At 31.6% G+C, this 10990-nt stretch overlaps 1 protein-coding gene across 1 annotated transcript; it reads left to right on the top strand.

Moving 5' to 3' along the window:
* Positions 1 to 2200: 2200 nt before the first annotated feature.
* LOC118202722 (uncharacterized) lies at positions 2201 to 5498 on the top strand. The gene has a single exon (XM_085812137.1). It carries the CDS (start codon positions 2624 to 2626, stop codon positions 4913 to 4915), a length of 2292 nt encoding a protein of 763 aa, XP_085668263.1. The 5' UTR covers positions 2201 to 2623; the 3' UTR covers positions 4916 to 5498.
* The last annotated feature ends 5492 nt before the right edge of the window (positions 5499 to 10990 follow it).

Here is a 10990-nt window from a genome sequence, read left to right as displayed (position 1 = left end):
TATAGCATGGCTTAAGTAATAATTTTCACAATACAATGTATTGTGGAATGTGAAACATGAATACAGAAACATAAGTGCAAAGAACATAGAGAATAAAATGCCATTTTAATCATAGATATTTACAAGAAATAATGCTTGATATTTATCAGAATTGTTCAGATGAACTGTTACTAACTGCAATACATGCATCACAATGACAAAGAAGTGATTGGCATATGCTCTGAAAGCTATTCAGCAAGTCTCTGCTGCAGTGATGCTAATTGACAAAATCTGCAGTAGAATCAATCTCTGTTTCGTAAACAAGATCCACTGTCATTGTAATGCATGAAGTTTGCATTATCTATTTGTACAATTCATTTATATTAATTCTCAAATATCTTGCTGTAATCATAAACAATTACCAATGACTTCAGTTTACTTAATTAAATTAAATAAATCATGAAGGAAATACTACTGCAAAATTTTCACTATCACATTCTGTAAGTTGGAGATGATTTATATTTATGACAATTAAAATCAAAAATGAAACAAACTATTTTTAGTTTATTCTTATTTGAATTCACTTTTATTAATTGCATAGAGCATTATTTTATGACATCAGGAAATAATAATTTATTAAAATTTACTGAGACTTTTCAGTTCATAATGCATTATATATGTATAAAAAAAAAGATGAGGAAATGTTTAATGCAAATTACTCTTTCCATTACATAATGCATGTAACTAAATATGTGTTTAAATACTACAAAATATGTATCCTTCTAGCAGGTTTAATGAAATTTTTATATTTATACTGCAGTTAAAAAATGAAATACCACTGCATTTTATCGAATTTTGAACAATTAAGACTTGAGAGCATTACTATGTCTAACAGCACACAAATTTATCGCATACATATTTCTAAAAAGATATTATTTCTAATTCGTACAATAAATACTCAAAATATTAAATGTGCTATAAACTAAATATCAGACTGAGGCTACAAATGTCCCAAAACAAATATACTGCAAATATGTTTAGTCTGAGAACTTAGGTCTGTTTAAGCCAGATATTTCTAGCAACTGTGAAGTAAAACTGCCACTCTACAGGCAAATTTAAAGTTCCTCTGAATTCAGATTACTGTGAATATGATATGAAAGCACACATTGACTTATTTTATTGCACTACGATATGAAAGTACACATTGCAAGAAAGAAAGTACAAGAAAATGTTTATAGATTACTTGCAATCAAAGCACATAAAATAAATACGAAAAAGCTATAGAATAAACCATGTTTGAACACCGATGAGTACAGGGAAGCATAATAAAGCAAATGAAAACAGAAATTAAACATTAAATAAATATTTACAGGTGAAAGACACTTCTTTTTACATATATTTTCAATATTTTATTCAATTATGTGCTATTTCTAATTTAAAACTCTTTGCTTAATAAGCAAACAGCAAACATAATAATATTTTCCGAATACGCATCGCGATCTGCTGCTACGGATAATCCCTTAGCAGGGAAAAAGTATCCCGCTGTCCTCCTAGAAGTACGTCATCGGATGACAACCATAACTTGGTCTATCATAATAAGCCGTTTCTCCCCGTTTTAGCGTTAAGGCTCTTCTCCGGTTAATTCTCATAATGGTGCTCCATCATAAAATCCTCGACATTTGTATACAGATCCTCGAAATAATAAAAAATCTTAATAAGGGTGTGCCGGCATAAAGAAGCCCATATTTTTACGAAGCTGGTTTTTACAAATTAAATACTGATCTCCATGATGCAAGAGCCTTTATGCCGGAGAACCCTTAGGAAAGCTTTATTTTTCGTGGATCGTGGTCGACTTGCATAGGTATCCTATTCTATATGCAGTACCCAGTGAGATCTATGTTCACTGACATCATGAAGATCACTGATTAGGAAATAAAATGGTGTTCTCACGGCCTGATTTTTGCAAGACTAAATAAAGCTAATGCGTATTTCTCCACACCATAAACTCATCCCCCAAAAAGAGAAGGGGGAAAACATATACCACCATTGACAAATCATGGTCAAACTAAATTACAGTAACCTAATTTGGCTTTGATAGATTCACTTTTGCAGCAGTATTATCTCTTTTTATTCTAATCTTCCCGTTTATAGACAAGTCATTCTCTTCTACAAACATTAAAAATGACTACTACTATACATTACTAAGACGTCACAGTGAGAGGAGGGGCATGGGCACGGAGTATAATGACATCGTGCTCATGGAGAATGTAACCGAAAGGCAAACTTGACCTTCAGTTTTGCCCGTTTTAATTATTGCGGCTAATTTTTAACGCGATGCCTTGCGGCAAAAAGACTTTTACTGAGGAGGTAAAAATTCTATATTTTTGCTTACAGGTGCTTGATTATCATTAAGTGTACATTCGTGTGAAAATTTTATTAATTGTTATTAAAATATGATTTAACCAGACTTATGTTTATGTACCAGGAGGCAAAACTTCATATATATGTAACGCGTATGTTTTTGAAAATCTCTTTTTACTGCCATATTTACCTGCGCTGTGAGAGGATCCTCACCTGTTTGGTATATATTAGAAAGCCCGTTGCAGAGTAGCATGATTTAGTGACGTATTTTCCATTACGTACAATGGAGAAACCTCATATATGTGATATATGTGACAAATCATTTATACGAAAGCATTCTCTAGTTAGGCACAAGCTTATTCATACGGGAGAAAAACCTCATGTATGTGATATCTGTGACAAATCATTCAATCAAAAGCAGAATTTAGCAACACACATGCGTATTCACACAGGAAAGAAGCCTTATGTGTGTGCTACATGCAGTAAATCGTTCACATATAAGTATCTACTAGAGGATCATATGCATGTCCACACTGGTGAGAAACCATACATGTGTGAAGTATGTGACAAACCATTCAAGAACAAGAAGGATTTAGAGATGCATAAGTGTTTCCATACAGGAGAGGACCGTCATGTTTGTGATGTATGTAACAAATCATTTACATACAAGGGTGATTTAACAACACATTTGCGTATCCATACAGGAGAAAAACCTCATAAATGTGATATATGTAATAAATCATTTAACCAGAAGCAGAGTTTAGCAGCCCATATGAGCACCCACACAGGAGACAAACCTTTTGTGTGTGATATATGCAAGAAAACATTCCCACGAAAGAATTCCTTAGAAAATCACATGCTTATCCACACCGGAGAGAAACCTCATGTGTGTGATATATGTAAAAAGTCTTTCAATCAAAAACAGAATTTGACAACGCATATGCGTATTCACTCAGGGAAGAAGCCTCATGCGTGTCATATATGTAATAAGTCGTTCACTTATAAGTATGTATTGGTGGATCATTTACATACACATACAGGAGAAAAACCTTATGTTTGTAATGTATGTGACAAATCATTTAAGCATAAGCAAAATTTACTGGCACATATGCATTTCCACAAAGGGGACAAACCACATGTATGTAATGTTTGTAATAAATCATTTGTACGAAAACAATCTTTAGAAGCTCATCTGCGTGTTCATACAGGAGAAAGGCCTTTTGTTTGTAATGTATGTAATAAAACATTCACACAGAAACAGGAATTAGTTGTACATATGCGTATTCATACAGGAGAGAAACCTCATAAATGTGGTGTGTGTCATAAGTCATTCAACCAAAAGCAGAATTTAATGGTGCATGTGAGTATCCATACAGGGGAAAGAAATCATGTATGTGATATATGTAACCAAGCATTTACACGAAAACATTCTTTAAAGAAACACATGAAACGTGCTCATACAGGAGATCATAGTCTGTCATGGGCCTATGCAGAAAAGAAACCTTTTGTATGTGATGTATGTGACATATCATTCATGCACAAGGAAAAGTTAATGGTGCATAGGCGTAGTCACTCAATTAAGATGCCTCATGTAAGTGATAAAGGTAACAAGTCATTCACAGGAAATCATGATTTAATGAAACAGATACATTTTGATAGTGATGAATCGGATGTAGATGATATCCCTGTTAATGACAGTTCAAGAAATTTTACATTGCTGTCAGGATCAAATGCATGTGTGTCGAATCATGATTCTCCTGTTGAGGGGTCTAGGTCAGTTGTCTATCAGCCTTCTAAAATTGATATCCCTGTTAATGACAGTTCAAGAAGTTTTACTTTGCTGTCAGGATCAAATGCATGTGTGTCGAATCATGATTCTCCTGCTGAGGGGTCTAGGTCAGTTGTCTATCAGCCTTCTAAAATTGATATCCCTGTTAATGACAGTTCAAGAAGTTTTACTTTGCTGTCAGGATCAAATGCATGTGTGTCGAATCACGATTCTCCTGCTAAGTGGTCTAGGTCAGTTGTCCATCGGCCTTCTAAAATTGATATCCCTGTTAATGACAGTTCAAGAAGTTTTACTTTGCTGTCAGGATCAAATGCATGTGTGTCAAATTGGGATCCTCCATCTGAGTGGTCTAGGTCAGTTGTCCATCAGCCTTCTAAAATTGATATCCCTGTTAATAACAGTTCAAGAAATTTTACTTTGCTGTCAGGATCAAATGCATGTGTGTCGAATCATGATTCTCCTGCTAAGGGATCTAGATCAGTTGTCCTAAAAGACTATCTAGATCAGCCTTCTAAAATTGATATCCCTGTTAATGACAGTTCAAGAAGTTTTACTTTGCTGTCAGGATCAAATGCATGTGTGTCGAATCATGATCCTCCTGCTGAGTGGTCTAGCTCAGTTATCCATCAACCTTCTGAAACTGTGCCGCCCTTGAAGACACCAGTTATAACTTGCACAGCCCTGAGAACAGCAGTTATAACCCCTAATCCCTTAAGGACAAGTGTTATAACTCATTGTCTCCCAAGAGCAACAGTTATTACTCAAGGACCCCATTGTACAGTGTAAGTCACTGTAACATTAACAGTAATTTTCAGGTTAAATATTTTTGCAGGTTACAATTGCCATATATCGGAAAAAAACTGGTATTTATTTTTGTATTTATTTTGTTTGGAAAGCAGTGTGCGTAATAAAGTAAACAGATATTTAAATTAAAGAAGGGAATGTTGTGTGAATGGATGGAACTTGTAACTTAATCTCTCAATTATGCATATTACATAGGTAAAAAGCAGCCTTGTTTTATCATATTCTTTGAGTATTTAGCTTTCTTCCCTTCCTCTTGAAGAAGAGGCATCTGTGCCTTATTGACCTCAAAATCAAGAGTTTTATTCAAAATGTATGCCAAACTTAAGTTGCTTTTTTGCCTAATGTAACATTTTACCTTTTTTCTTCCTTTTAATCTATAATCTGATTTATCTAATGTGATGAATATGCCCGGTTACTACTGTGCTGTAAATGTGTATTTTTATATCTGATATTTGGATTCTTTGATCATTTTTAAATGATTGAACCTAAAAGCTCTGTGTTTGTTTTTAATATTCAATGGAATATTTGCAAAGAATTTAACTATAAAAAATTCAAATTTGCAATATCTTTGTGTCTCTCAATTGTTATACATACTTATTTTCTTATCACATTATATTCACAAATGTTTTATTTAATTAAAATGTTTCATGGTTTTCTCTTTCTCAGCAAGCATTAGCTCACCTTAAAAAACACTTGATGCCCAGTAAATTTTGCAAAAAGATTAAAAAGGATTTTTTCAACTACTTACATTATAATTGTCTGATGTTGAGTGTAAAGGATAAACAGTTTATGTTTTATTGTTGCTGAAATCAATAGTAGCTGTAGGTGAATTACTTAATTAATACTTAAATTAATAGAGCTGATCTTTAGTACATGGCCAGCATCAGTTTGGCAATAGTTGTTGGCGAATAATAATTACAAAATGATAAATTAGAAATTATTACTTAAATTCGGATGAAAAAATAATATTTGGCCTTTTTTTAAAGCTGGGATAGCAACTTGAATAGTGATATAATACAAGCATGCATCAAGAAACTGTTTTTAAGAAAAAATGTAACTCTTTTGAGTAACAGTAATGCATTTGTTAATCTTACTTTAAAGATAAATTAATGGAAATGCATGTAAAAAAATTGGTATGGTTCTGTTATCGGGACCGGATTCAGATATCATGGAAAGCTGATGATCTGGCGAAAAGTCAAATTAATCTCCAAAATATTTACAAGACGGTTAAGGAAAATCCAAGGGAAAAAAAAAAAAAATACATTGCAGATATTGGTAAAATTAGAAATTTTTAGTGTAAATAAAGCAATTTGCCAAAGTATGTTTAAAAAAATTATAGTTTTTCATGCGCTTTAGACTGAATAATTTTTTGTTCCTGAAGAAATCGTATGGAAGATGTTTTTTCATCTTTAGGCATGTTCCAAATTTTTATATCTATGGTAAATACAATAATAATAAAAACACAAGTTACCGTTACATCTTTAGAATTTACATTCAAATTGCCAGTTTCGAAAAGGCATTCTTTTACTTTTTCTTAAAAATGTTAACATTATAACGACGTTAATCATAAACACTGGGGACTTCGTGTGAACCAATTGCTTTGTGAGTTTAGCAAGACATTTTGAGGTGAAACAGAACAGTACCCAAAAATTTTAGTAAGGAAGAAAGTCGGGCTTCTAAATAAAGGTTTGAAACCTCTCTTGTCATAGAAAATTGTAAATAAATATCCTATACACTAAATTCCCCCCTCCCGAATTTGAAATTTATCATTTTCTAGGAACAACATACAAAAAAGTATATTGTGTAATTTTCCATTTTCTAATTCTAAGCTATAAAATTTGTTAGAAAGAGGAAGAATATATGCATAAATATAGAAGCTAAAACATGCTTTATATTAGTGTATGTATACTGTTAATTATAAATACTGACACATTATGTAAAATCAAAGAATTAAAAGTAAGAGCAAGTAAATAAAAGACTTCAGTAAATTCGCTAGCTTGAAATTCAATTATTTCTAATTTTTGTTTATTGGGTCGATGCAGGTCTGACAGCAGGCCGGTGTAATTGCACCAGGTTGCAGAATTTAAGAGTGGCAAAATTTTCATAACTTAGAAGAACTAACAGAAAATTTTAGGTATAGCAAACTTTTTATAATTTAGAAAAGACAACAGCAAGTAGAGTTTTGGGGTTGCAAAATGTTTAGAATTTAGTGAAATTCAGAGCAGCAGAATTTTGAAGCTACAGAGATTTCACCAGGCAGCAGAAATACCTAGCATCAGCCCTAGTTTAGTGAAATAGGTTTATGAATATGCTACAATCATCTTCATTAAATTGTTAAAATATTAAGATTTAAAGTAATTGAAGTTTCTAAACTCTGTGGAAAATATCATAGGGATTTAAATACAATCCTTATGATACTAAAGAGGATAATTTATCACTTATCATACATAATTCTTTTCTAAGAAAATTATTTTGTTTATCACTACAGTTATTTGATTTTGTTTCAGAAATCTTTTTAGGATGAAAATGTATAAAAGTGTATAAATATTTGACATTCAAATGAAAGTTTCTGCTCGAGTAATACTAAGGCTGTTTCCACATTTTTTAGATGATTTTCAATGTATTTACCGGAATACTTTACCTAAAATGTTTATGTTTTAAATGTTCCATTTGATAACCCTTATTCTTCACCGTCTTTCTACACTGTAATTTCCAAGACAAAAAAGCTCTTTTTTTAGTAGCAGAAGTATTTTATCCCATTCCTCTTGAACAGATTTCCAAGTCCAAGGAGAATTGTAGGTCGATATCTGGACAATCTCCTTTTTTTAAAAGTCCAGAAGCACAAAAATCCAGGGATGATACACCAGGTTCTGCGCTCTGTTTAATTTTTATTTGTTGTTATATCAAAAACTAGCAACAATCATAAATCCCTTTCAAAAACTTTCTTTAGATTCTTTGAACCATTTTCTAAGATTTTCTTTCTTCTCTTCCATGATAATAAATGAATCACCTTTTTATTGCAGTCATTTAAGTATACCCAAGATTCATCTATTGTGACAACATTTATCAATTTTTGTCCGAATAATTGTTTTTCACAAGAATTCTGCCGTGCATTCTATTTAATATTTAAATCAGCATTAATCACTTTGTTTATAGTTCACACTGAACATTATAATGGTTTTGCAACTTTCCTGTTACTTGGAGGATTTTCTTTTAGCAATAAAGATCTTACTTTTGCAACATTCGAAACATTACGTTTTTTCCTTGGATACATATTTGAAACAATTTTTCTACTTGAAGCTAAATTTTGACTTTTTTCCTTTGCTGTTGAGAACATTACCATTAACATTAGTTACCTGTGACATCTATGTCAAAACTTCATGGCTGTCACAGCATTTTTTAGTAACTAAATATGAATAATTTTCTTTGGAAAGAGCACAAACTGAGCCTTCCATCCACTGCTTCTTTAAAAGGGCCATTTTGCATGAAAACAAAATTAAATTGTCAAATAGCAGGCGATAATTTAAACTTTCAAAAATACCGTTGCAGTTAAAAAAAATTTTACAAGCAGATGATTTTTTTTAAACACCAAAGTCATCTAAAAAATGTGCGAAAAGCTTCTGTTTGCTGTATGTATCAACAAATCATGAAATTGCTGTTATGAGATTATATTTTCAGAGATAATTATATGTATCTTTCTTAATATTTTTATATGAACTTTTGTTATTTGTATTAATAGAGAAAAAAATTACTTGAATCTCCCTGTGTATTTTTATGTGAACTTTTGCTGTTTCTATTTATAGAGAGGAATATTATTTGGATAGCTCTCTGTATTTTTATATGAAATGTTTTTATGTAGAGAAAAGTTATTTGGGTGTATCCCATTATTTTTATATGAATTGTTGCTAATTGTTTTTGTAGATCTCTCTCATTATTTTTATACGAACTGTTGCCGTTAAATCAGAAACAGTGTTTTATAACGGAAATTTGTTACTTAATTTTTTATTTAATTGCTTAGTTTTATTGTTTATTGTTTATACAATTATACATGTTCGTATTTACTCTCAGGGATAAGAAAAGTGTTGTGTTTAATTAGAACATTTTGATTAAAAAATGTTTAATTTAGCATTCAGTGTTTAACATACCATTGAATTGTAATACTTAAACATCATTATTTATGCATAATATTACCTAACTAATGGGTTTTCATTATAGGTTTTGTTGAATTTATTTCAGTATTTATATATTAACTAATAATAACTGTTATTCTTTTAAATGTTAACTCTTCAGTGATGGTGCCTATGTATTTTTGTTGTCAATAATTTTCCAATAAAAGCCATCTAGCTATTGCCAACAGCTTGTAATTTTAGCTGTTGTCTGTTAGCCATTTATTTAGTCTTCTTCTCTGTGACACATTATATTTGTTTTTTAAATTTTATTTTTAGTCTTCATGATTTGCTAAATAATGGGTTGAGAGAGGTTGGTACAACTACCAAAGATTCTAAACACTGCTAAAAGAAAACATTGTAGACTGTGACTTAGCCACCATGCCTTGAACAGTTTCAACTTGGCATGCACGTTCCATGATTTCATGAGCCTGACGTCCTATTCTCAGCCTCTCGTTGAAGTTAGGTAGTCAGAATCGAAACTCATCACTCCATGCTACTCGTTTTTAGTCCTCTAGAGTCTATTCTATGTGTACTCTTGCCTTGGCGATTTGCAGCTCGATGACATGCATTCTCATCTTTTTCTTTTTGTATTTACCTTAGACCAGTATCTTATAAAACATTTCGCTATTTCTCCTGGGCCATCTGTATTGATAATCTCCACTGATAAACCATCTTAAACTTAAAAAGCCTTTTTGGGTAACTTTAAATAAGAGCCCTTTCAGACTTTTTTTTTTTTTTTTTTATGTGTGATCAGAAAGGCAGAATTTTAAAAGAGCTTCTTGAGTTACCTTTCTAATGATGCAGAGAGTTATTAACAGTGTCAAAAACATAATTTTTACAACTAAATATTAAATGTATAAATACGCTTGTAGCATTTTCATGTAACAAAAGTACTTATTCATATTAATTTCTTCTGTGGCTAGGAATTGATTTAGTTTTAAAAATAAAATTTCCTTTTAACAATTTCACAACAGTTCCACCAAAAGACTAAAAGTTCTTTACATGTTTAAAAGAAAGGCGATTCATTAAACCTGTAAATGTTATTAAATGCTTAATTTTATTACTGAATTTTGAATACAAATCAGCTGAAATCGGAAAATGATTTTGTAGAATAATTTAATTATGAATATATTGAAGAATTTAATATTCGGTTATTGGATGTTTAAAAATAATTGAAAGGCTTTTAATGCTTGTTTAAAAAAAGGAGAAAATTTTTTCTTGCAATATTTTGTACTGATAATTTATTAAGTCTCTTGCTCACTTTTGGATATAGTTACAATTTATTAAATGAATTGAAATTCAGATTAAAAAATAAGTTATGTAAATCTTCTCAACATTTTTATTTTTCCATAATAACTATAGGAGGGGGGACCTGAGACTGTGTGTGAAAAATAAGACGATTTTTAAGTCACCACAATACCTTCGCACACTTTCATTGGAATGCAAGGAAGATTCCTGAAGATATATTGGGATGTGACATTAAGAAGTTGGGAGTATGTATTTAGGAGGTTAAATGGATATTCCGTAGTAAAGTAACTAGTACTTCAAATCCTCATAACGTCCTATAATGCTGTCGATACACCTACACAGGTTGTTCTGAGGATATACTGGGATGTGACATTAAGAACTTGGGAAGATGTTTTTAAGAAGAAACTGGGATCTTAAGGGATATCCTAAGGATGTAGTAAGCAGTTTTAAATCCTAATAACATCCCGTACGCTGTCAGTGGAACCTATATAGGTTGTTCTGAGGATATAATGGGATGTATTTAGGAGGTTAATGGGATATTCCGAGATGTCCAAAGGATGTAGTAAGTAGGACTTCAGACTTTGATAACATTCCGCACCTTGTCGATGGGTCTTAGTTAGGATGTCCTGAGGATATACTG

The sequence above is a fragment of the Stegodyphus dumicola genome, chromosome 2, assembly GCF_044657685.1.
Source record: "Stegodyphus dumicola isolate Sdum_Otavi_A_Nest chromosome 2, ASM4465768v1".
NCBI classification, from domain to species: domain Eukaryota; kingdom Metazoa; phylum Arthropoda; class Arachnida; order Araneae; family Eresidae; genus Stegodyphus; species Stegodyphus dumicola.
Note: the sequence above shows the minus strand (reverse complement) of the source record. Positions and strands in the feature narration are given on the sequence as shown.